The following is a 27480-nucleotide window of genomic DNA, read 5'->3' as shown; positions in this document are numbered from 1 at the left end:
CCGCATCAGATCCGAAATTGCCAAGGCCATGATGCACACCGTGGATGAATCCATCCCATTCCAGGTGGAAAGCGATGCGTCTGACTTTGCCCTGGCAGCCACTCTTAACCAGGCAGGGAGGCCTGTCGCCTTTTTTCCCGTACCCTCCATGCCTCCGAAATTCGATACTCCTCTGTTGAAAAGGAGGCGCAAGCCATTGTGGAAGCTGTGCGGCACTGGAGGCATTACCTGGCCGGCAGGAGATTCACTCTCCTCACAGACCAACAGTCGGTTGCCTTCATGTTCAACAACACGCAGCGGGGCAAAATTAAGAACGACAAGATTTTGCGGTGGAGGATTGAGCTCTCCACCTATAACTACGACACCTTGTATCCTCCTGGGAAGCTCAATGAGCCCCCAGATGCCCTGTCCCATGGCACCTCCGCCAACGCACAGGCTGACCGGTTACGAGCTTTCCACAATGACCTCTGTCACCTGGGGGTCACCCTGCTTCTCCACATTGTCAAGGCCCGCAACCTGCCCTACTCCACAGAGGAGGTCAAGGCCATGACCAGGGACTGCCAAGTCTGTGCGGAGTGCAAGCCGCACTTCTATCAGCCAGATAAGGCCCACCTGGTGAAGGCCTCCCGCCCTTTTGAACGCCTCAGTATGGATTTCAAAGGGCCACTCCCCTCCACTGATCGTAACGTGTACTTTCTCAATGTTGTTGATATGTACTCACGTTTTGCTTTCGCCATCCCATGCCCTGACATGACCTCTGACAGGGCCACAGTCATCAAGGCCCTGCGTAGCATCTTCACCCTGTTCGGTTTCCCCACTTATATACACAGCGATCGGGTATCCTCATTCATGAGCGATGAGCTGTGTCAGTTCCTGCTCAGTAAGGGCATCGCCTCGAGCAGGACTACCAGCTACAGTCCCAGAGGAAACGGGCAGGTGGAGAGGGAGAATGCTATGGTCTGGAAGGCCGTCCTTCTGGCCCTGCGGTCTAGAAGTCTCCCTGACGCGCTCCACTCCATCCGGTCATTGTTGTGCACTGCCACTAACGAGAGCCCTCACGACCGTCTATTTGTCTTTCCTAGGACGTCGATCTCCGTACCTGGCTCACGACTCCAGGGCCGGTACTCCTCCGGAAGCACGTGAGGAGCCATAAGGCCGACCCCTTGGTTGAGAGGGTTCACCTCCCCCATGCAAACCCTCAATACGCATACGTGACACACCGTGACGGGCGGCAGGACACAGTCTCCCTCAGGGATCTGGCCCCGGCGGGTACCCCTGCACCCACCATCACCTCACCGCTTCCTTCTACCTCCCCATCTACTCCATCAACTCATCCTGGATCCATTAGCACCGCCCTTGCGCCATCACCCTGTCCAGGACCCTGTTGTGAGGACGACCTGCTCCCGTAGTCGAAGGTCTCGATGCCAGCTCCTACACAGTAACGTTCACAGCGGACAATACACCCTCCTGTGAGACTGAGCCTGTGAGTCCATTTCACCTCCGCCAGACTTTTTTAACAGGGGTGAATGTGGTGAGCCACGTATGGCTGTTGTATATATTATTGTATTTACTCTCTGTTACTGTTGTTGTGTTGTTGTTGTTGTTGGCTCCGCCTCTGGCTCCGCCCCTCTGAGAAGGTATATAACCCATCGATCCGGGACAGCCTCTCAGTGCGGGAGGAGCTACTGGTGGGCACATTCTAGCTGTTTAAAACCACAGTTCTTGTTAACTACCGTTTCAACTGGATTGATTGGTATCACGATGCAAAGTCACATCGGCGCAAAGTCCAACAGCCAATCATTCTCTCTGTCTGGCTGAACAGCTTCAACTTGCGGAAAGAGTTTGACGTGTGCCCATTTAATGGATAGGGGAGAGATTACAAACTTTTAGAAAATACAGGTGTTAATTTTGCCTTACGTGGGCTCGGTGTTGTGAGGAAGAATTAACAGTTGGTGGAAGTGCTCATTGGGGACGAGGAGCCCGAAGGCCTTGATTTTCTACTCATTAAGTTAAATGATGAAAAAGCCTGAACCAGTGCATTCTGTGAGTTCTGCTCCTTGCTCAGAGGGCCCAATAATGTTTAAGCCCTATAATTTAATATTTTCATACAAATGCCTTTTGCCCCTGCACTGTATATTATAAAATCAAATGCTTATTCTATACAAACAGCTTCATACATTGCATAGTAACGACATATTCTGACGTTTTTAAAGTAGCCTATTTGAATCGGAGCAGAGATAATCTCACCCTCTTTCAGCATGTTATGATTTAGGGTAGCCTATTTTGTTTTACAGTTTCAGCTCATTTGTTAAAGAATAACAACCCACCTTTGCTTTTTGGCCTGTCTTTTCAGATTGGCCACAAAAAGAATGATTAACACAGGGAGATCAGGAGGTGAGGCCCAACATCTATCTTCCTTCCATTTACCACTTGGGAAATCCCAACCTCTGACCCCTCACTTGCTGTGTGTAAATAACAGCAGGGAGGTGGGGCAAGGTTAGCTGCATGATTTTTCTTCTTGCTGATACTGTCAAATGACAGGGACCACCAGGAATGGATTACAAATAATCTCTGGCCAAACAGTGAAAAGCTTTCTCCGTTGTTGTTGATAAGTAGAGGGGCTTTGCGATCCCACCTTGCCTCGATAACGATCCCAAAATTTCACCTATTAGAACCTTGCACCCAAACTTCAGCTGTCAATACAAAATTATTACTCTTCAGATCCTTCTGTGTGATAACCTTCACGAGGACCTCGGGGGATAACTAGACCATCTCCTCGAGGGGCTGGTAAAGTGCGGCTTCCTGTGGTAACGGGCAAAGGCCCATCAGCTGAGACTCGGAAGTGAGCCCTTTAAATGATGCTTCCAGACCTGGTCCGTGGATTCCACAGAATCATAGAATTTACAGGGCAGAAGGAGGCCACCCGCCCTTGGAAAGAGCATCCTACTTAAGCCCATACCTCCACACTATCCCTGTAACCCAGTAGCCCCACCAAACATTTTAGATACTAACGGCAATTTAGCATGGCCAATCCACCGAACCTGCACATCTTTGAACTGTGGGAGGAAACTGGTGGAATCCCAGGCAGAAACGGGAAGAACGTGCAGACTCCGCACAGACAGTGATTTAAGCCGGGAATCGAACCTGGGAGCCTGGAGCTGTGAAGCAACGGTGCTAACCGCTGTGTTTCTGTGCCACCCATTCTGGGCTGAGGTATTAGTGGTATCTGCCACGGGAGCGGTTTTATCTTTTGAGTTAAAATAAATGGGTTTAGCCTTCCTCTTTGTGTCTCCTGGATTACTACATTCTGCATCTTTCATTTTGGTATGCATCTAATCAGGTACTGCAGTGCATTTGGATAATGCCCTGCATCTTCCTGCTCAGCAGCAGTATGGTCCCTCTTGGTGGCAAGGATTCTGATGGCACCTTATTCCCAGAATCATCCCCAGCCCAGGCAAATGGACCAGGGTCATGACAGAGCAGGGTTGTTTATCAGAATCCCACCCCAATCCTCCCCTGATGCAGAGTGGAAAACCCAGGCCTTCTTGTTAGGCCTTCACTCTAGGTCATTTTTAAACCTTAACCAAAATCTTTCTCATCCTTGCTTAATTTTTGAGCACTCAGACTAAGCATTCTAACATTTAAAAAAAATAAATTTAGAGAACCCAATTCATTTTTTCCAATTGAGGGGCAATCCACCTACCCTACACATCTTTTGGATTGTAGGGGTGAAACCCACGCAAACACGGACAGTGACCCAGAGCCAGGATCGAACCTGGGACCTCGGCGCCGTGAGGAAGCAGTGCTAATACTGCACCACCGTGCTGCACAGCATTCTAGCATTTAATGGATGAGGAGACTTAAATGGCCGGGGCTTTTCACAGTAACTTCACTGCAGTGTTAATGTAAGCCTCCTTGTGACAATAAAGATTATTATTATTATATGGACTGGACTAATGTTACACAGGGCAGCTGGTAGAATTTAAATTCAAGTCAAAATATCTGGAATTGAAAACCAATCTCCGTAATCATGATCTTGAAACTATCATCAATTCTCAAATCCACCTCCCTGCCTGTTCCCCATATCCCTTTAACCCGGAGAAAAGACAAATCCACATAAGCATGATGACTCTACTCACGCAATTAAGATGAATTAATTACTCAGCATACAGGGCAGGATTCTCTGTTTCTGAGACTTAGGGCGGGATTCCCTGCTCGCCGACGCCAAAATCGGTTGTCCATTTTGGAAGGACAAATAGGAATGCGGAATACAGGGTTAACGGTAGGGTTCTTGGCAATGTGGAGGAGCAGAGAGATCTTGCGGTCTATGTTCAGAGATCTTTGAAAGTTGCCACTCAAGTGGATAGAGCTGTGAAGAAGGCCTATGGTGTGCTGGCGTTCATTAGCAGAGGGATTGAATTTAAGAGCCGTGAGGTGATGATGCAGCTGTACAAAACCTTGGTCAGGCCACATTTGGAGTACTGTGTGCAGTTCTGGTCACCTCATTTTAGGAAGGATGTGGAAGCTTTGGAAAAGGTGCAAAGGAGATTTACCAGGATGTTGCCTGGAATGGAGAGTAGGTCATACGAGGAAAGGTTGAGGGTGCTAGGCCTTTTCTCATTTGAACGGAGAAGGATGAGGGGCGACTTGATAAAGGTTTATAAGATGATCAGGGGAATAGATAGAGTAGACAGTCAGAGACTTTTTCCCCGGGTGGAACACACCATTACAAGGGGACATAAATTTAAGATAAATGGTGGAAGATATAGAGGGGATGTCAGAGGTAGGTTCTTTACCCAGAGAGTAGTGGGGGCATGGAATGCACTGCCTGTGGAAGTAGTTGAGTCGGAAACGTTAGGGACCTTCAAGCGGCTATTGGATAGGTACATGGATTAGGGTAGAATAATGGGGTGTAGGTTAACTTCTTAAGGACAGCACGGTAGCATTGTGGATAGCACAATTGCTTCACAGCTCCAGGGTCTCAAGTTCGATTTCGACTTGGGTCACTGTCTGTGTGGAGTCTGCACATCCTCCCCGTGACTGCGTGGGTTTCCTCCGGGTACTCCGGTTTCCTCCCACAGTCCAAAGATGTGCAGGTTGGGTGGATTGGCCATGAAAAATTGTCCAAAATTCTATGATTAACCTAGGACAAAAGTTTGGCGCAACATCGTGGGCCGAAGGGCCTGTTCTGTGCTGTATTTCTCTATCATATACGGTGATCGGGCGGAGAATTCCTTTTGACGTCGAAATCAGGAGCACCGCCTGTTTTTGAACGCTCCGCCACCTCCAAAATGGCATCATGGCGCACGTCGTTGGGACGGCCTCAGGACCTTACCTGATGGCTCTCCCCCGAATGGGCCGAATTTCCGACGGCGTGGATCACTTGTGCTCTGAAATTTCGTCAACCTCACGTGGCAATTGCAGACTGTGTCGGGGAGAGAGCCACCACAGTCGGGGGCAGGGGGAGAGCCATTCCGCTGGCAGGGGTATCTTCGTCGGGGGCTGGGGGGACTAGTGGAAGGTGGTCCAGGATGGCGAGGGAGGTTTCAGTGGGGAACTATCCGGCAGGCTGGGTCTGCGCGCGACTGGCGCTATGTTGTACGGCGCGACTGCTGCAGGTCATCACCGTGCGCATGCGCGGCCACAGACCTGGCAATTCTCTGACCGTTTCTGTCAGGAACACAGGGGCTTTTATGTGGCCCACTGGGCGGAGCATCGGTGTGGGGTCCCCGCCAAACTTTTCATCGTAAAACTAAACATTTTCTCCGGACACAGCCTCAAAATCGGGGAATCCAGCCCTCAGTGTTGATGCCAAAGCAGAATTTGTGGACTTCCTCAACAGCAAAACTGGCGCTGCACCTGGACCGATTCCGCTATTGTTAAGGGGCTAGCACCGGCACCATGTGGAACATAATCGATTCCAATGAGAAATGAGGCCGGATTTGCCATTTTCGGGATTGACACTCAGGAGGTTGACAAGCTGCAGCCGCATATACACATTTCACTCCCCACACACACCATCCCAGCCAACAAGATGGCAGGGAGGAGAGCAAGCCCAAGGTTTACTGATGCCGAGCTGGAGACCATCTTGGACGCGGTGGAGGAGACACGGATGACCTTGTACCTCGGCCTGGGAAGAAGGCTGGCAGCACAGCCGTTCGATGTGCCGATGTGGCACAGGTGGCAGAGGCCGTGAGCGTCATGGGCAACACGGTCTGGACTGGTCAGCAGTGCCGGAAAAAACTACGGTGTATAGGCAGCACTACGCCCCTGGCAGTAACCCATGTCCCACACACCAGTAACCCTACCCGTCCCCCGCCCCCCTCGGAGGACGGCCGAACACCCACCCTGCCCCACATGCCAGTACCCACACTGGCTGCCTGGGCCAGGTGCCCTGGCCACTGAAGCCACCAGCCACTCACCCCCTGGGCTGCATGCTTTGGACTGTCTAACACTGTTGTTTTCTATTCCCCCACCCCCAGCCATCTCCACTACTGCCACCCCGGGTATCTGATGGATGGCCAGCCCAGGTAGATGGTGGAAAGTGCTACCGTGGGCACTGATGTCGTCATACGATGTGGTGCACCAGAGTGTGGTGGTATGGATATGAGCACTGCCATTGGTGCAGAGCACTGACTTCCCATTGGCTCTGGCTGGTCATGTGCCTCTCGTCCGATTGGTTGGGACTAGCCGTGCGACTGCTCTCCAATTGGTCGAGAGGCAAGTAGGCCCCGCCTCCGAGGCGGGGTATAAATACCCAGAGTTCCCGGCAGTCGGCCATTCTCTGTAGTCGACCACCGGGCTAACAACTAGCTGATTAAAGCCACAGTTCGGATCCTAAATGTGTCTTGAGTCGAATTGATGGTACATCACAGAGCTCATCACAAAGCATGTTGTCATCATGCCCCTTTGTTGTGGCGGGTCTTCATGTCGGTCTGTGGCCTCTGGATCGGTGGCAGCGGCCACGACCGCAGTGGATAATCCCTGTCACCCAGGAGCTGGGGGGGGGGGGGGGGGGGCATCTCAAACATGTCCGGAATCATCGAGTGTGCCAGGTGAAGAGTAGTGCACACTGCCCGGATATCTGGTGCAGACGTGCATGATGCGCAGTTGATGGTCACATATCAGCTGCACGATCACCCCTTTCAGCTTGCGTAGAGAGGCCTGTCATCCGCAGGTGCTCATAGGGGGACATGCATCCCTTCGATCATTCCCTAGACCTGGGCATCCCATCGGTGGCAGCGAACCCCATTGCCTGGGCATCCTGGTGGGCTTGGTCCACATTGAAATGGATGTATTGCTCTGCCTGGGCATATAGGGCCTATGTGACTGCACAGATGCACCTGTGCACCAAGGTCTTTGAGATATCAGACAGGTTCCCACTCGGTGCCTGGAAGGATCCCGTCATGTAAACGTTCGGTGTGACAGTACTTTGACGGCCACTGGGAGTGAATGTCTTCCCCCATTGCCCCACAGTGCCTTGTGTGCCATCATCTGGCAGATATGTCGCACAGTCTCTCTGCTTAGCCGGAGTCTTTGATGACATGCCCATTCCGGCAGATCCCCAAATGACAGGCGCTGCCGGTACACATGAGGCCTCATACAGTGCCTCCTTTGCACCTCCTCTTCCTCGGCATGTTGGGCAGCCGGCTCTCCATTCTGGGCAGCTGCTACCTGTCCCTCTGCTGCCCGCTCCACTGCTGCCGCTCTGCTGCTGCAGCTTCCTCCTCCTCCTCGAGCAACTGCAGCCTGTACAGCCACAGTGCATCCCCCAGGGCTGCAGCGACTAGCAGGAAGGCCACCATTGCTGGTTGAATTCCAATATCCATTGTCTGCAGGGGGTGAAAGGCTAACATAATAACAATAATCGCTTTTTGTCACAAGTAGGCTTCAATGAAATTACTGTGAAAAGCCCCTAGTCGCCATATTCCGGCGCCTGTTCGGGGAGGCCGGTACAGGAATTGAACCCGCGCTGCTGGCATTGTTCTGCATTACAAGCCAGCTGTTTAGTCCATGTTAGCATAATGTGGGTGTTGCCCTGTGAGGTCAGCTGGCGGGTGGCGGCCAGCTGTTTGGGGGCGTGGCGGAGATTGGGATGGGGGATGCCCAAATGGTGGGTATCACTCTGCAGAACAGGGGCCAAGGTAGGTGGGTAGTGGGGTGCGCAGCATGATGGCTGCTTTGCAGGCCGCGGTATGGCAGCCCGTGCCTGGACACCGCCAAAGTCCCATGGGGGGGTCAGCCTGGCCACTCGGCCTGTTCCTTCTGTCCCCACTCCTCCACCCTGGAAAGACACCCCCCCCCCCCCCCCCCCCCGCACCCTAGCCAGCCAGGCCAGTGTCCGGCCCGGCAGCCCGCAGTTGCTCTTCTCCGTGTCCTACCTCCCCCACAACAGCCACAACGCCGGTTTCACGATTTTTAAAAGCACAAGTGAACCTCGTCTTCAGGATCTCTGCCCATCGGAGGCAGAGAATAATGGAGGCCTGGAAAACACTGGGTCGGGCCTGCTAATGATGTACAAACGGTGTTTACTATATGTGCATTCCGGAACGCATTGGCCCCACTATTGAGGTGATGGTGAATCGCAATTTGGCGTCAAATTGGCGCCCGCCATGATTTTGACATTGGAACCTATTCTCTGCTCAATTGCCTTTCCTGATTTTGGCGTCGACCAGCGGAGAAACCCGCCCTCCTACGTTTTTTTATCAAACATACCCCCTTGCTACCTGTGAGAGATCCCCTGTTCCCCAAACAACATCCAAACTGAATAGCCAGCTATAGTTACCTCACAATACAGGGATGATACTCAAACCTAGGAACCATATTTTTCCTGATTCAGCCAAGGTATTTTCAAACTGCTGGTAAGAATGTTTTCTGCAATGCCTTGGCTGTCAGGCTTAGAACCTTGTTTGCTGTAAACTTGGCCTTCAGGATTGGTGGCTGAAAACTGGCCTGTCCACTTTCTGGGATTGCTAAATAGTAACTGTTTCGCTTCTTTCTCAGGGTCAGGGCAATTATACCTTTGTTTTTCTTTGATTATGCATAAGTGTATTCAGCTGTCTGCCCCAATCAAATTCCTTGTCTATACATTAACATATGTATACCTCAGGGACCTTCCCACTCGCCAATAATCTTTCTTCTCCATAAGTTATTCACACTTGATTATAATCAAAACTGTAGTTCTAAATTTGCTCCCAGGAGAGATGCATACCAATTGAGGCCCTTTGAATACTGTCTAGTGCTGTCTCCAGGTAGATTCATGTCACACTTAGCTGCCCTCTGAAAGGGCCTAGCAAGCCTATAGGTGCAAGGGCAATTTGGGAGGGTCGACAAATGCTGGCCTTGTCATCAACATCCACATCTTATGAAAGAATTAAAAGAGACTCAAGTGTCCATTTTGCAAATTCAAAACTGTTTGATCAGGCCAGAAATAGATTTTCAGTAAGTTTGAATTTGAAGTTATTTTTCTTGCTCATCACAAGCATACAAATTAGCCCCATTTGTTTCTTGCAGCCCTGTGCACCATTATGTGGCTCTTACATTGATTCATTTACACAATTCCATCAATCTTTCAACTGGAAATTTTAACTTGTCAGGAGTAAACTGACATGAATACAGTATATGCAAGAATTGATAGTTTTATGACATTGGAGTAATTGTGAATGTCTTCCCACATTCTTCTTGCCAAAGGAGTCAATTGTGCCTGGATATAGGATGTGTCAGAATTAGCACACCGTGTCCTTAACACAGGACAGATTGTTGTTGTTCCTGCGCCCAGGCAGGCAGGGAGAGTCTCTAGGCCTGGCTAGAGTTCTGGACCTCCAACCAGCCATCGGATGGCCGTGTCTGTACAAAAATAGCCCGGAGGTGGGATCAAACTGGGAAATGTTGGCCAACCCATCCATCTGCCTTCCATCCTGGTCCCAACTAGGGCTGAAAATCCACTTTATAATCTCAACCTGGTCAACCACAAGCAGTTTGGTTCTCTTTTGCTCTTGTGCTGTGAGTTTCATAAAGACAGAAAGGTACACTTATCCCAGACCTCAGTGGATCCTTCCTGAATGTTTGCTCCTGATCCGGAACATTGGACTTAGGGAAAAAAACTTGCGTTCATATATAACCTTTAATGACCTCTGGACATCCCAAAACACTGTACAGTCAATTTTGAAGTATAGTCAGTGTTAAAAATCCCTTATTTGATTTATTAGCTTGTTTTTATTATTGCTTTATTGTTTTAAGCAGGGTCCTTGTGATGATATATTGGGAGTCTCGCTGGCTACCGCCCACCTATCACCCCGGGTCCTAATAATCTAAAATATCAGCAGCAAGTGTACTCGGGAACACACATAGCTGAACATGAAGTGTTAAAAACATCAGTGAATTTTTATAAATCATAAGGGACAGAGTGACAAACCAGTAGAGGACTGGAAGGTTTTGGAAATTCAGTGATGCTTGAACATGAATATCACAGAAGAATTCTTCACGCACTTTTACCAAACCGTTAAGGCTTTATTAATTGTGACGTAGTTCCTGATCAAGGAGCACTGACAGTTGATGATGGAAGATGTAAATCACAAGTAGTTGAGGTTTCTGTTGTGTTTAATCTGCTACAAAGTAAATGTGTCTTCTGTCGCTTAGCAATCCGCAGAAGTAGCGTAAAGTTCAAAGGAGTTAACGATACTTTCTGTTTATCTTTAATTACCTTAGGTTGTGGGAGAGGGACAGAGGAAGGATGGAATTCTGAATCAGCCAGTTTATTAAAAATTTACATGAGTTAGGGGAATACTCTGCCACTTATGAGGTTCAAAGAGCTCTTTGGATAATGTCTGTGAAGATAACGTAAGAGGGTCTCAAGACAATGCTCTCAAAGAACATCATTTCTCCAGCAAATGGTGCCACATGAAAATTTGAAGGAATTTGAAGTGATTTTTTTTAGTTTTGTCAGATCCCCCACACATCAAATAATTCACAAAGAGGGGGGAAAATGCAGTGAGAAAGAAGGGTCAGCATTGTTTGGGGAGCCAGGGAGGGGTGCGTGAGGCGCACCACCATATTGAGAAATAGATGCGGAAATATAAATAATGAATACAATTATTTCTTGTACTCGGGTTCTGAGCAGGCTGACTTTAAAGTCTTCGGGTTGGATTCTCCGTTTCTGCAGCTATGTCCGCAGGTTTTATCAGTCTTATGACCAAAATTGGGCAGCATGGTAGCGCAGTAGTTAGCCCTGCTGCCTCACGGTGCTGAGGTCCCAGGTTCGATCCCGGCTCTGGGTCACTGTCCGTATGCATTTTGCACATTCTCCCGTGTTTGCATGGGTTTCGCCCCCACATCCCAAAGATGTGCAGGGTAGGTGGATTGGCCACGCTAAATTGCCCCTAAATTGGAAACAAAATGAATTTGGTACTCTAAATTTAAAAAAAAAAGGTCTTATGACCAAAACGGCGGCACCGCCCCCCAAATAGATCCTTCGGCAGGTGGGGGGCCAGCAGCTGCACCGCGTAAAGCCCCTGGATTTACCTGAGGATATGGCTACAGAATGGCTGCGTCAGTGGCCACACATGCGCACCGCAGCGGCCTGCGGTGGCTGTGCCGTACAACATGGCGCCGGCCGTGCGCGTACCTGGCCTGCCAAAAACTGCCCACCTGTAAACCCCCTTGCCACCCCCGTACGACCCCCCCACCAGTCCCCCCAGCCCCTGTCGAGCGCCCCCCCCCCCCCGATTGTGGCGGTAATGGTCACAGTCCGCAGTTGCCACGGGAGTTCCCCAAACGTTGTGAGGGCACATGCCCCACGCTGTCGGGGACCCGACCCATCGGGTGCGGAGCATCGGGGGAGGGCCTCAGGTTACGTCCTGAGACCATCACGACGACGTGCGCCATACTCCTCGAGTATGCTGTTTCTGAGGGGAAGAAGCATCGGAACAACGGCACCCCACCTGATTCCAGCGTAAAAACCCATTCTCCGGCCGATCGGCGAAAGTGATTTTGGCGTCGGCGATTGGAGAATCCAGCCCTAAGTATTGACACCAGCGGTGGATGTGTGCTGTTTTGCAACAGAAAAATCGGCGCAACATCTGCACCGATTCAGCTACTTTATATGGGCTAGCATTGTTGCCACGTGGAATGCAAGCAATTCCATGACAAATGGTGCCAGATTCATCCTTGATTGGCACTCTTGAAGCTCACATGCTGCAGCCACACTTCAACAGTCCTCCCCCCACACACACCGTCCCAGCTAACAAGATGGCTGGAAGGAAAGCAACACCATGGTTCAGGGATGCTGAGCTGGACACCCTCCTAGACGGCATGGAGGAGAGAAGGATAACGCTATAGACTGGCCCAGGAGGAATGCCGCCAGGCACCACCGTTCGCCGTGCCTGGGTGCAGTTGGCAGAAAGGGTCAGCTCCATGGGCAATGTCGCCAGACTGGTATGCAGTGCCACAAGAAACTTCATGACCTTCTTAGGGCAGCATGGTGAGTCGGCTGCTCCGAGCCCATGGCACTAACCCTGCCCCTCCCACACATCCATAATGGACCCTCCCCCCAGGGGATGGCTGAACCCCCATCCTGCCCCCCATGCCAGAACCCATGCTAGCTGCCATGGCCGGGTGCCCTGGCCACCGTGGCCACCATCCACCCAACCCCTGGGGTGCATGCATCGGACCATCGAACAGTGTATCATCACCACCCCCCCACACCCTCAGGAGAAGGCTGCGCAGAACCACCAAGAGAGGGAGAAGACAATACGGGGCCCAGCAGAACTGCGGACGCTCACCATGCCCGAGCAGAGGGTCCTGAACGTGGATGGTGACCCAAAGGACAGGGAGATTGCTGGGGTAGAGTGCAGTCACGGGCAAGCAAGTGAGACCGTGCTGAGTAGCGGTTGAGGGGGGCAGACAGCCCCCCACACCACGTTCACCCCCTCAACCCCTCACCACCTCATCCGCTCAACCCCCACCCCTCACCCCCTGAACCCCCTGAACCCCTTCACACCCTCATCCCCTCACCCCACACCCCCATCAACCCTGACCCCCTCAGCCCTGCACCCCCACCACCACGCTCCCCCGGCCTGATGTCTAATCGTACCAAAAAGAAACCCCCCCCCCCCAACCGTTTCCGCCACCATCATCTCAGGGATTGGATGGGACCATGTGATGAAATGGCGAGCTTGCATGCAGGGATCACCCAGGTAGATTGTGGAAAGTGCTACTGTGGGCAGGAGTCAGACATTGTCAAACGATGTACTCATAGAATTACTCATAGAATTTACAGTGCAGAAGGAGGCCATTTGGCCCATCAAGTCTGCACTGGCTCCTGGAAAGAGCACCCCACCCAAGGTTAACACCTCCACCCTATCCCCATAACCCAGCAACCCCACCCAACACTAAGGGACACTAAGGGGAATTTATCATGGCCAATCCGCCTAACCTGCACATCTTTGGACTGTGGGAGGAAACCGGAGCACCCGGAGGAAACCCACGCACACACGGGGAGGGTGTGCAGACTCCACACAGACAGTGACCCAAGCCGGAATCGAACCTGGGACCCTGGAGCTGTGAAGCGATTGTGCTATCCACAATGCTACCGTGCTGCCCAAAGTGGAGCACCAGAGCATCGCAGAGCGGGTTGTCATCAACCTCCATCCCATGGACCTGACCAAGGTATTACTGCCAACCCAGGGCCCGCATCCCGTAGAGCGACAGGTATGTATCACAGAGAGGGTTGAAGGCGGGGCTTGCTGGGGGGCGGGGGGGGGGAGGGGGGGTGTGAGTGAGGGGATAAAAAGTAGATACATAGAAGATAGGAGCAGGAGGAGGCCTTTTGGTCCATCGAGCCTGCTCCGCCATTCATTGCGATGATAGCGGATCATCCAACTCAATTGCCTAATCCTGCTTTCTCTCCATCGCCTTTGATCCCATTCTCCCCAAGTGCTACATCTAGACGCCTCTTGAATATATTCAAAGTTTTAGCATCAACTACTTCCTGTGGTAATGAATTCCACAGGCTCACCACTTTTTGTGTGAAGAACTGTCTCCTTATCTCTGTCCGAAATGGTTTATCCAGAATCCTCAGACTCTGACCCCTGGTTCTGGACACACCCATCATTGGTAACATCTTCCCAGCATTTACTCTGTCCAGCCCCATTAAAATGTTATAATTCTTCTGAAATCCAGCAGGAACACTCCCAACGTAGTCAATCTCTCCTCATATGACAGTCCGCCATCCTGGCATCAGTCTGGTAAACCTTTGCTGCACTCCCTCAAGAGCAATAACATCCTTCCTCAGAGAAGGAGGTCAAAACTGCACACAATACTCCAGATGTGGCCTCACCAAGGTCCTGTACAACTGCAGCAACACATCCCTGCTCCTATACTCAAAACCTCTCACAATAAAGGCCACCATACCATTAGCCTGCTTTACCGCCTTCTGCACCTGCATGCTTACCTTCAGTGACTGGTGCACAAGGACACACAGGACCTGCTGCACACTCCCCTCTCCCAATTTACAACCATTCAGGTAGTAATCTGCCTTCCTGTTTTTGCTTCCAAAGTGAATAACCTCACACTTATCCAAATTATACTGCATCTGCCAGTGGTTTGCCCACTCGCCCAACCTGTCCAGATCATGCTGTAGGATCCCTGCATCCTTGTCACAATTCACCCTCCTACCTAACTTGGTATCATCTGCAAACTTTGAGATGTTACATTTTGCTCCCTCATCCAAATCATTAATATATATTGTGAATAGCTGGGGTCCCAGCACCGATCCCTGTGGTACCCCACTAGTTACTGCCTGCCAATTTGAAAAGGAGCCATTAATCCCTACTCTTTGTTTCCTCTCTGCCAACCAGTTTTCTATCCATCTCAATACATTTCCCCCAACCCATGCACTTTAATTTTGCACAATAATCTCTCATGCGGGACTTTGTCAAACGCCTTCTGAAAGTCCAAATATACCACATTGACTGGTTCCCCCTTGTCAATTGTACTGGTTACATCTTCAAAGAATTCTAACAGATTTGTCAAGCATGATTTTCCCTTCATAAATCCATGCTGACTCCGACTGATCCTGCCACTGCTTTCTAAATATTCCACTATAAAGTCCTTGATAATGGATTCAAGCATTTTCCCCACTATCAATGTTCGGCTTACTGATCTATAATCCCCTGCTTTCTCTCTACCTCCCTTTTTGAAAATCGGAGTGACATGAGATACCCTTCAATCTGCAGGGACTGTTCCAGAGTCTATAGAATTCCGGAAGATGACAACCAATGCATCAACTATTTCCAGAGCCACCTCCTTAAGCACTCTGGGATGCAGATTCTCAGGCCCTGGGTATTTATCTGCCTTCAATCCCATCAATTTTCCCAGCGCCATTTCTGTACTCATGTTGATCTCCCTCAGTTCTTCCCTCTCACTAAACCTTTCATTCTCCAACATTTCTAGTATCTGATTTGTGTCCTCTTTTGTGAAGACTGAACCAAAGTATGTATTCAATTGCTCAGCAATTTCTTTGTCCCTTATCATGCATTTGCCTGTTTCTGCCTGTAGGGGGCCTTCATTTCTCTTTACCAATCTCTTTTTCTTCACATATCTATAGAAACTCTTAGTCTCAGTCTTTATGTTCCCTGCAAGCTTCCTTTTGTACTGTACCTTACGCTTCTTAATCAATCTCTTCGTCCTTCTTTGCTGAATTCTGAACTGCTCTCAATCCTCAGACCTATTATTTTTCTTGACCAATCTTTATGCTTCTTCCTTGTATCAGATACTATTTCTAATTTTCTTTGTAAGCCATGGCTTGGCCCTCTTACCCCTTTGCTTTTGTGCCAGACAGGAATGAACAGTTGTTGTCTTTCCCCATGTGTTCCTTGAATATTTGCCATCGTCTATCCACTGCCATCCCTTTAAGTGACTCTCCCCAATCTATCAAGGCCAACTCACGCCTCATATTTTCATAGTTCCCTTTATTAAGATTCAGCACCCTAATCTCTGAATCAACTACTTCACTTTTGATAAACAATTCAATCATATTATGGTCGCTTAGTCCCAAGGGGTCAGATTGGCAAAGATTTTCTTCTCATTACACAGTACCAAGTCTAAGATGGCCTGCTCTCTCATTGGCTCCTCCAGATACCTATCAAGAAAACCATCCCGTATGCACTCCAGGAATTCCTCCTCTCTGGCATTGTGGCTAATTTGATTTGCCCAATCTGTGTGAAGATTAAAATCACCCATGTTCCCTTATTATATGCATCTCTAATTTCATGTTTAACACCATTCCCAGCCTCACCACTGCAGTTTGGAGGGTCAATACATGACACCCACTAATATTTTTTGCCCCTTGGTATTTATCAACTCTACCCATACCTACCCATTTATCGGTGCAGGCTGGGAGGGCTGAAGGGCCTGTTCCTGTGCTGTAATTTTCTTTGTTTATACAGATTCCACATTGTCAGAGCTAACATCCTTTCTCACTACTGTGTTAATTTCCTCTTTAACCAGCAGTACCACACCACCACATTTTCTTTTATCCCTGTCCTTCCTAAATTCTGAAAACCCTGGGACATTCAGTTCCCATCCCTGGTCACCCTGCAGCCATTTCGCCGTAATCCCAATTATATCATAGCCATTTCCATTTATCTGCGCGATTAGTTCATCCACTTTATTGCAAATGCTACGTGCATTAAGGCACAAGAGCCTTTAAGTTTGTCTTTTTCACAATGCTTGTCTTGCTCCCATTATTTTTCTCTACTGCCCTGTTTGAATTTTGCCATTGGTTTCTCCATCTTTCACTTTTCTTATTCACTTTTCTACCTTTTGATTTTGTCCTTGCTCCCTCTTTCTCTGATTCCTTGCGTAGATTCCCGTCCCCCGCCACATTAGTTTAAACACTCCCCAACCGCTCCAGCAAATAGCCCCCCCAGGACATCAGTTCCAGTCCTGCCCAGATGTAACTCATCCAGTTTGTACAGGTCCCACCTCCCCCAGAACCAGTCCCAATGCCCGAGGAATCTGAAACTCTCTCCCTGACACCATCCTTTCCGCCACCTATTCATCCTATAAATCCTGTCATTCTACTCTGACTAGCACGTGGCACCGGTAGTAATCCTGAGATCACTACCTTTGAGGTCCGATTTCTTAACTTCCTAGCTCCCTGTATTCTGCTTTTAGGACCTCATCCCTTTTTTTACCGATGTCGTTTGTACTGATGTGTACCATGGCCACTGGCTATTCACCCTCCCCCTCCAGAATGCCCTGTACCTGCTCTGAGACAACCTTGACCCCAGCACCAGGGAGGCAACATACCATCCTGGAGTCCCCTTTGCAGACAGAAACGCCTGTCTATTCCCCTTACAATTGAATCCCCTATAATTATTGCACTGGCACACTTCTTACCTCTCCCTCTGCAGCAGAGCCAACCATGGTGCCACGAGTTTGGCTGTTGCTGTTTTCCCCAGTATCCAAAATGGTTCATCTGTTCTGCAGGGGAATGGCCACAGGAGATTCCTGCAGTGTGGTGGTGGGATGCGGTGTCCATGCTCCTGGCCAGTCTCCCCTGCTAGTTGTTGAATCTGGAGGTGATCACAGAATCCCATGCATAATGGCCCTGGCGCACACGTCATTTCGCCTCTTTTGCCTGCCTGGGCTCCATCTCCTGCCCATCCTCCCCCTCCTCCGCATCCTGCTCGTCGGATGAGGCCTAGCGTTCCTCCTCCTCCACCAGCACATCAACCCTCTGCTGTGCGATGTTGTGGAGGAATAGCAAGCCGGCACAATGTGGGTGACGTTCTCAGCATCATACTGGAGGGCTCCACTTCATCTTCTGGAGGCCGAAGCACCACTCGACCACGCTCCTGGTCGCTGTATGGTCGTCGTTGTAGCAGGTATCTGCATTAGTCTACGGCCTCCGGATAGGTGTCATCAGCCACAAATGCAGAAGGGGGCTAATTACGGAGCCTTGCGGGGCCCCGGATATTCCTGTTACCCAAGTGACAGATTTAATTGTCAAAGTTTTACTTGCTGAGAAGCATGACTTGCATTCAATAGATTCCAGTGTCACAATCTTATTCTTCTTTTTGGTCTGATGTTAACCTGCCACAGTGATTCTGTTGTTAAATAACTTTGTTTTTTTGCTTGATAAAGAAAAGACATTTGATCAGCTTAGTGCTTTTTAGAAGCTGAGTCTCAGATGAATGTAAAATATACAAACAGCGATGTGACAGGAGGAATACTCTACTTTTGTTTCACTGTGAGTAAAGTTCTGACTCAACCTGGGAAATGTCCTTTGTAGTTAGCATGTTGGAGCAACATAACCTTTCACCTTCCCCAATTTAAAAGGAAACCCAGGGCTGGATTCTCTGTTTCAGCGGCTAAGTACCATCTCGAATGGAGAATTTATGGACATTTTACGATGAAAAAATCACTGGCGACCCCTCACCGATTCCGGCGATGGATGAAATCCCCGGCAACGCTATTCAACGTTAACTGAACGAGGCCTCATGGGTTTCTCACTTCAAATGAAGGCTTGCCAGTCGATTCACTGGCACCACGTTCACTAGCTCCCACTAACAAGGTCTAGCAGCACTTCACTGGCATTTGCTCAGCCAACCCAAGCCAGCTCCCAAAAAATGGCACCGAGGAGGCCAGTCCCAAGATTCAGGTACGCTGACGGGAGAGGCTGCTAGACGCTGTGGAGACCAGGAGGGAGGTCCTGTTCCCACAAGGGTCTTGTAGGGTTAGCCAGAGGGCAGCCAGTGCTGCCTGGGATGAGGTGGCGACAGCTGAGTGCCGGGAGAATGACCAGGAGGACTGGTCTCCAGTTCAGGAAGAAAGTCAATTACCTACACCTGGCAGCATGAGTGAGTAGAGACAAACACCCCCACCCCCAGCTCCCCCCTCGAGACCTGTCCACCCCCAGGCCATTATCCACCCACCAAATCTCCATGCAACCCCCCAACCCTTCGTCCACTACCCTATCCCTTCAACCCCCCCGATCCTCCCTTCACACCCCATTCCCACCACTGTGAACCACGCATATGGTTAACGATGTTCTCTCTGTGTCTCCTCAGGAAAAGATCTCCCATAATTGCCGGGAGATGGCCCAGATTGGCGGAGGGGTGTCAGACATCAGAATCCTTACCACCTTCAATGAGCAGGCCCTGGAGATGACTGGCATGGCCGAGATCAGAGTGATCACCCACGTGGAGGCTAGCGGACGCCGCCGACGTGGGGAACCACATGGGGTACCTATCAAACGTGAGTTGTCAGCCTTATTGACTGACTGACCCATTCCTCTTTGGGACCATGGGTGAAGGTGTCAAAGGCGACGGCCATGGCTGAGGGTATCAACAGAATTTGCGGCTCGCTGAGGGATGTGACCCAGTACCAGGCTGACCTTGAAAAGGTTCTGTGGGACATGTCCTGCTCTCAGATGGGAATGGCTGAGGTGCTGTGGAGCTTATCCCAGTCGCAGGTAGGTATTATCGAGGCACAGCAGAGCATGACCCAGTCACCGAGGAGCATCACCGAAGGCGTCAACATGGTGCTGCGAAACATGGGGAACCGCCAGGGCTGGCGGAGCCAGATGATGCGGGGCAGCTGGGATCGAACCAGATGCCCCTCCATCCCAAGGTGAACCCCAGGGCCTTATGAGCACCCAGCGGGAGGAGGGGGTGCTGGGTGCCAGGCCAGACCCATCCCATGGAGTAGCGACGGTGGTCACCAGCTTCCCCGGGTTCCACCCCTCTGATGAGGCCGCGTCTCACAGCCAGCACATGGGACAGGGCTGTGCAGGTGCCGTCAACAAATGAGTCGGGCCCTCTGGCCCCAGAGCCTCCAGGGGAATCGAAGGCAACAGGACGTGGTAAGCAGCTGGCTGCCTTCACCTCTGATGTGCATCCTGGTGACAGACCTAAACGTAGTGGTAGAGCTAGGCAGGCCAAGCACATCAATGATAACTGAGGGGACCAGGGGAGGGGGGTTGGGGGAGTGTGTGACGGGGTCTGGGGGTGCTCTCCAGGCATCCCCCTCTCCCCCCAGGGCACATGGTGTGGAGATGATGGGTGTGAATGAGCACTCAGCAGATAGGCAGGGGTCAGACTATGGCACAGATTGAAAAGCACCTGCGCTCAGCACTCTGCGGGTTATCATCTCCCCCCCCCCCCCCTGCCTTAGACAGTGACCTGGAGTGATGTGACACATACCCTGGGAGGGTGGGAAATGGGAGTGGGGGGTGACGGACGAGGCCATGTCCTAAGTGAATCGGCTGAGTATGAGGCCCTCCCTGGCCCTCTGCGTTTGAGGATCCTCCTGCTGCCATCCTCGCTGCTGCCACCTGTCCTGCAACCTCTGGCTGTTCCTCAGATTCCACACCGGCCTCATCCTCCATCCCCTGCTGGTCCGGCGCCACCTCATAATTTTCCTCCTCCTCCTCGGTGGCCACATCACCAACCTCTAGCACGTCGCCCCGCTGCTGTGTGAGGTTGTGGAGGGCACAGCAGACCACCACAAAGCAGGCAGCCCTCTGGTCGGTGTACTGGTTTTAGCTTTGAACATAAAATCAGTGATGAAATGATTTCTGGACTCTTCTGTCTTCCGTAAATGTGATCTAAACAGATAGCATTCATAACTTTCATTCCTTCTGGAGACTGTTCATCAAATCTTTGAATTACTTTGTTAAAACTTTTACTGTCTTCATCGTTTGCAAATTTAAACGTAAATGTAGTAAACACATCAATTGCCTCCGGCTCAGCTGCTGTTAGGAACATCGCTACCTTACGCAAATTTGATTGATCTCTGAAACTCACCACACTAAGTAACTGATTAAATTGTTGTTTAAGCACACGCCAGTTGCTGTCCGCATTACCATGGAATCTGAAACTCATTGGTGGCTCCAGTTTATTCTTGCAGTCTGCAATATCTTCATATCATTCTGTGAACCCCGTGGCAGGCATCACTCGATAATGTGATAGGTTTTATCAGTGTTCGACGCTATCCAATTCTGGTACCATGTAATGTTCTTGTCAGATGGCTGATTAATATTACAAGAACACTTGTAGCTAAAGCTATGAACAAATTATTAACATCAACTATAGGTCAAATATATACAGTGGCACGGTGGAACAGTGGTTAGCACTGCTGCCTCATAGCTCAAGGGTCCCAGATTTAATTCCGTCCTTGGGTAACTGTCTGTGTGGAGTTTGCACTTTCTCCCCATGACTGCGTGGGTTTCCTCTGGATGCTCCGCTTTGCTCCCAAAGTCCAAAGATGTGCAGGTTAGGTGGATTGGCTATGCTAAATTGCCCATAAGCGTGCAAAAAGTTAGGTGGGGTTGCTGGGTTATGGGGAGAGGGTGGAAGCCTGGATATGGGTAGGATGCTCTTTCCAAGAGCCAGTGCAGACCCAATGGGCCAAATGGCCTCCTTCTGCACTGTAAATTCTATGATTCTATGAACAGATGAATAACAGTGTGAACATGCACAAGCTACCTCTCTCCCACCTCCCTGGTCAGTCTGAGATCACCTAACTCTAACATTCTTTGATAAACTAATGAGACTCCTAGTGGTCAGCTGGTGAATTGCAACACAACGATCATATCCCTACATGGTGGATCTCTGCAATACAATTTACAGAGGATCTCACACATTTCCGTCATCTGACGCTCTCTGCAACAGTGGGCAGGTAAGCAGGGATGATGAAGCTGAGGAGGTCTTCGAGGGAGAGGATGACAGCAATGAGGCAACCGGGATGTTCAGATGAGGTAGACGAGCTCAGGATGCACTGATTACCGAGAGGGTGATTAGGAAATTCAGTGTTGACATCCCATTATAATCACGTGACATCAGTGAGCATTGCTTTCCCGCCTGACTGATGGTGGTCCTCACTGTCTGAAATAAGGCTCCTGTCTTCGTGACGTAGCGTTGCCCATCATCCCTGTTTTTCAGGAGGATGATGCTGACTTGCAGTGAGGACAATGCATAGCTCCTTAGAGATCTTCTGTGAATGTCTGACTCCTGTCTGGCTGATGGCAGCTCGCTGGTTCTCAATGACCAGGGTCATGCAGGAAGGAAAGTATCAGCTTCCCTGATCTGACGGCATCCTTCACGAGCTGAACTCTTGAGAGCCACAATGTCACTGGATAAAGAAGCTCAGAGAATGGAGAGCCAGCCTCACCTCAAAGCTGCAGAGAGGACACAGTGAGAATGAGTGAACTCTGTGACGTCAGTCCAATACATTCTAGCAAACATTATAATTACCATCGAGATACAGGCATGACTGATGTGCTCAGTCACTGTGAAGGAACACCATTAGTGTGCTGCAAAGGTTGTTTACAGCAAATGGAGAATGCACTGGATTGAACACTCTTCCTTTATCTTGAGCAGGAATCAGGTTATCACTTCATACTGACAGGAACACTGCACATCAGAAAAAGGAGAATTGGAAAGGGTGAAATTTGTGGGAGTTTATGGACAGCAGTGTTCAAGTGATTGACACCTGTGTCCACGCTGTGCAATTGCAACTTTTGATCTTTCTTACTTTGCCGCTGCATCTCCAACATCCCCAGCAGAGATGAAGGCAGCCTGCTCTCTGCTACGCCCTGTTGCCTGTGATGACCTTGGCAAGTCTCCTCTGAAGGGCTGAGGAGCCCTGGCCTGCTTCTGGGGTCCTACTGTGCGTCAGTGCCACCCTCCTCGGCCTGTGGAGATGGAGCTGGTGAGATGGCAGGAAAGGGGGTTTGGATAATCTGGACACTCCCGGGGGCAGCTGGATAGATGGCCCGGGTGTGCACCAGCTGACCCTCCTCCTTGTGGGTGCCCAAAGGCCCTTGGATGCCTTCTTGAGAGGAGGAGGCAGCTGGAGTGAGCTCGCAAAGCTGCACTCCCCTCTGGTATAGACACTGGTGGATGTCAGCAAATGCCACTGCCATGGAATGCAGTGACTGTACCAGTGCAGGGCAGAAGGCTTGGGCCAAGGTCTCTAAGGCAGCTGCCACTCTATCAGTTCTCAGTGTGTTGGCCTGTTGGTGCTTTCATCATGGTCTGAAGGTGAACAGACTTCTCCATTGAGCCTTGCAATGTGAGGAGTGCAGCAGGCATCCGTTCCTGATTTTCCGCCCTTGCCTTTGGAGCTCCAGCAACGGAGGCATGACCAAGTCCAGAGGGTTATCATCTGGCTGATTCTCAGCAGATTCCTGGCCTCCAGCAATCCTCTGAGTGCCGGCACCCAGGGACATTGCTGCCTCTGCCTGCTGTGGATCAGATGGTGCGATGTGCTCACCAGACTGTGACCCTGAGGCGACTCTAGAACTAGGTTCCACTGAGGTGTGTGTCTATGCATTGCAGGTGTGGGTAAGCGTTCTGATGGTTCCTCTATTTCAGGGACTGTAAATTCCTCTTCTGTGCTGCTGTCGGGGCTGGTGTGGAGGACATGGCTGGTAGACTCGCTCGGCTGCTTCCCAGATGTGCCTGCAAAAGAGAGGAGAGGCAATTAATGCATGGCAGTGGCCTAAGAAACAGGAGACATGACTCACAGCATTGTTGTCAGATGGCAGTGCTGGATGCTCCCTTGGTTGATTGCCGCTGACTTCACCTTCAGCACAGGAGTGGTCGACATCCTCACTGGCCGGCTGAATTGCTTTCTCCTCAAAGTGAGGATCTTGAGGTCTGGCATCCTTCCATCCATCTGGGATATTGCCCTCCTGTTGTGTGCCAGCTTGTCCGGCATGAAGACAGATGGAGAGAGTGGAAGCAGTACACTAACCAGGGCAGATGATAAGGAAGCCTATGATGTGTGGATGGTGATGGGAGCAGTGAGGTGCTGAGAACACCACCCACTGGGGAAAGGAGGATGGAAATGGGAAAGTGAGTGGAGGTGTCCCTTGAGCTGGCAGTGAGATCCCAGGGATATGTAATGGGTGTGTGTGAGTGCAGCATAGGCAAATTGGCCATGCTTAATTGCCCCTAAATTGGAAAAAAATGAATTAGGTACTCTAAATTTAAAAAAAATTAAAAGTATGGCAGCAGAAAGTGAAGTTTTGATAGAACAGGAAGAAAATGCAAGCACAACTAACCTCACCAACAAGGTCCCACGCCATTACTAATGCACATTTGTCTTTGCATCAACAGGCAGCAAGGTCAGATCCCCATTACTACGGCTGGAGTGGTGTATCCTGGTGCCATTGCTATGGCAGGGATGCCATCACCTCGGATTCCCTCTGAGCACTCGAGCATGTCCAGCAGCCCGGAGCCCATCATGCCTGTCATCCAGAGCACTTACAGCCTCAAATCAGTGGAGACCCAGGTGAAAGACGAGCTGGGGATCAACGACATGAATGGAGGGATGTACGATGAGTATGAGGACGAGGATGAGGAGGACCCGGATGCGGACTATGGCAGCGATGACGAAAGTCAGGTGGCAGTACAAGCTGACTGACGGGGAGGGGCCAGGAGCCTCCTCTAGCAACTTCAAATCAGTCCTGTCTGGTGCATCCTACCAGGGGCCAAGCACATTTTGACTATCTGATACACTGACTGTTACTTAAAACTATTTAGTCTTAACAAACAGGATATAGTCAGAACTCTACTGGCTACTAGACCTCGGCCTATGGTACAGGCATGGGAAAAAAATGATAAGCTATGGGTAAAACAATGCCAGTAAAATCAGCTGCTATCCCCAAGCACTGAAGTCTTACCCTCCTGAGCTTTGTCTAGACTGTCATTCTACAAGGTTCTATAAATTCTCACTCAGGTACAAAGTGCCAACAAGTGGCTTGTGAATGTGTTTTGTTGTTTATTTTTTGTGCCACAATAAAAGGTGTTTTTTTTTTCTTTTCGTTCGTGTTTTTGGATGGATTAAGGGAAAAAAAAGTGTGACTTAACCTGGCAGAACGGAGGAGATCGTACATCCTCTTGTGGCACTGAATGGCTGTCCTCTTTTTTAGGGGATTGAAACTGACCACCATTGCTGCCACCTCCCATGTTAGACTGTTGGTTGAAGGTCTTCACCGAGAGTGAGGGTAGAGTACATTGTGGTGAGACTCCACTGCATTCAGCAGACGCTTGAATGAGTTGTCAGTAAGCTTGGGTGCTGAATGTTTCCTGGGTCTGGCAGCCATGGATACCCAGCAAACTCTGAACTACCTGTGCTAGGGTGGCCTTTCAATATGATGCCCGGATCATTGAAGCATTGAGATTTTACAGATCAGGTGAATTAAAGGCTGCCCACCAGCGTCACAGCATGGGGCCCATACCTGCAAATAATTTTCACTAAATACCACACAATACAACACAACATTAAAAAACCGTCATTGTCATTGGTGGGTTAAACACCACCACTTTCCCCGCCTGAAATTGATTCTGATACAAGTCCGCCCAATGTCTGTACACCCATGCCACTTGTGTGCCTTCAGTGCTGCTTAATTTTCCTTACCCTACCGTTACATTCAGGAATAGCCCCAATGTCAACTGCTGAGGTGGAGGCAGCCTGCCTATTGCTATACCCTGTTGGCTGTGATGACTTTGGTGGGCATTCTCTGCTGGCCTGAAGCATAGTGGGCCTCAACCAGCCAAGGGTCTCCTGCTCAGGTGCAGGTGCACCCTCCCACTGCCATCCGAGGGAAACAGCACCTCCTGCCTTTCCTGGATGGCCTGCAGGAGAGTCTCCAGGGAGGAATCGCTGAACCGTGGGCTGTAGGTTGCTGTCCTTTCTTTGAAGTTATTTGGAATGCTGATTCTTGAGACCTGCAGTGAATGAATGTCTGTCGGGTGCCCTTTAAGTATGCTGCTTGGACCTTTGACTCCATGAGGTAACAGTGGGGTAGGCGACTCCCTGCCCACCTTGCCACGAGATTCACTATGCTCCACATGGATGAATTTTTTTTTTTTTAAATAAATTTAGAGTACCCAATTATTTTTTATTTTCCAATTAAGGGGCAATTTAGCGTGGCCAATCCACCTAACCTGCACATCTTTGGGTTGTGGGGGTGAAACCCACGCAGACGCGGGGAGAATGTGCAAACTCCACACAGACAGTGACCCAGGGCCGGGATTCGAACCCAGGTCCTCAGCGCCGTGAGGCAGCTGTGCTAACCACTGTGCCACCGTGCCGCCCTACCACATGGATCAATAAGTACTGAAAAGCACAAGATCGTACTTGATTAGCCATCTCGCACCTTTGTTGTAATGTGCAGAAAATATCCCATTCATTGGCATTTGTTGGACAAGAAGCAGAGCTGAGTAAATTTTAAGTGTATTTTTACAGCAGAAACACTCCTGCTCCTCTCGGCCCCAACAACAAAAGTAGCCTTCCTCACGCACAAGGCCCTGGTTCAAAAAGAATATGTTGCACCTTTTGGGTACGCATCACTTTACTCCATCTTCACTGGCTGCCAGCCAACCATCTCCTTTTTTACCCCTATTTCTGGGTGGGCAACTGATTGGTGGGCTGGAAGAGAGGCCATGGATCCCTGGCCCCAAATCGATATATCAGGCTGGGGATTGATTTCATCTTCGTCCTCCATTCTCCTTCCTCCCACATGCCCACCTGTCTCTACAAGCACAAAAGCTCCCAGTTAAAGTTCAGCCCATAGATTCACTGCCAAATAAGTTTTAATCTATCCCTGACTGTGCTATGCCTGACTTTGCAGTTCTGAATGCTGAGTAGTGCTCTGTTCTCCAAACACTGAAATGGTTGTCAGTGAATGAAAAACAAGCAAAAGAATGATGCAAGTGAATTAAATAGAAAAGGAAATACAAAAGCTCATGAGGTCCGAGAAGGTAAGTTAAACAACATTTAATTAGTTAACATAATGAGAAGGCTGCAATGCGGCTTGCAGCTTAAAGGTCCCAGTCGAGACTACTGGAGGTGCCAGTGCCTGTCAGGGCCGGCTTCTAAAGGGCTAATTTACGAGGCCCAGCTGGGTGGGCCTCCGCCCACTAGCGGGGGGGAGCTCGTATTCTATGAGTCCCACCGGGAGATCAATCATTGTGACCCCGTGGGTCTTGTGAGGATTAGTATAGGAAATAAAGCAAACTGGTCATAGATATCTTAAATAGTTTCCATTAAACTACCTGTGTGTGTTGTGTTGTCATTCTGGGATACCCGGAGCTCATCGGTGAACTAATTGAAATCAGCACTGAAAACAGAAGTGACCAGTGACTGCGTGTACAGTTATATTTCTGAAAATAACTGCAGAGGTAATACTGACCAGTAGCTGACTTTGCCTTATGATAATTAGAAATACAATTTTAAAGCTCAGTACTCAGCGAAAGCTATTGGGATTTAATAATTTGCTGATTGCCAGCTTCTTTTCATTTATATTACTTTATTCAGGTGCAGTCAGACGATCCTGGCTCTTTTAATGGAAAAAGCTAGGAGGAAAAAAGTGACTGCTGTCCAGTTGATCTATCCTCATATTGCTTTGAGGTGTGATGATCCGAACTAGGGGCACAGACAGAGTGGATAGTCAGAGACTTTTTC

The 27480-nt window shown here is 49.9% G+C and overlaps 1 protein-coding gene across 1 annotated transcript in view; it reads left to right on the top strand.

Annotated features, from left to right (window-relative positions):
* Positions 1 to 24830, top strand: part of LOC119962433 (transcription factor SOX-5-like) — a 65606-nt gene extending 40776 nt beyond the window's left edge. Inside the window, exon 2 of the mRNA XM_038790388.1 lies at positions 24129 to 24830. Within this exon, the coding sequence (XP_038646316.1) occupies positions 24129 to 24435 (307 nt within the window). The 3' untranslated portion in view covers positions 24436 to 24830. The remainder of the gene's footprint in view (positions 1 to 24128) is intronic.
* Positions 24831 to 27480: the final 2650 nt, after the last annotated feature.

The sequence above is a fragment of the Scyliorhinus canicula genome, chromosome 2 (assembly GCF_902713615.1).
Source record: "Scyliorhinus canicula chromosome 2, sScyCan1.1, whole genome shotgun sequence".
Classification (NCBI taxonomy): domain Eukaryota; kingdom Metazoa; phylum Chordata; class Chondrichthyes; order Carcharhiniformes; family Scyliorhinidae; genus Scyliorhinus; species Scyliorhinus canicula.
The sequence above is the reverse complement of the archived record's forward strand: the minus strand, read 5'-3'. Positions and strand labels throughout refer to the sequence as shown.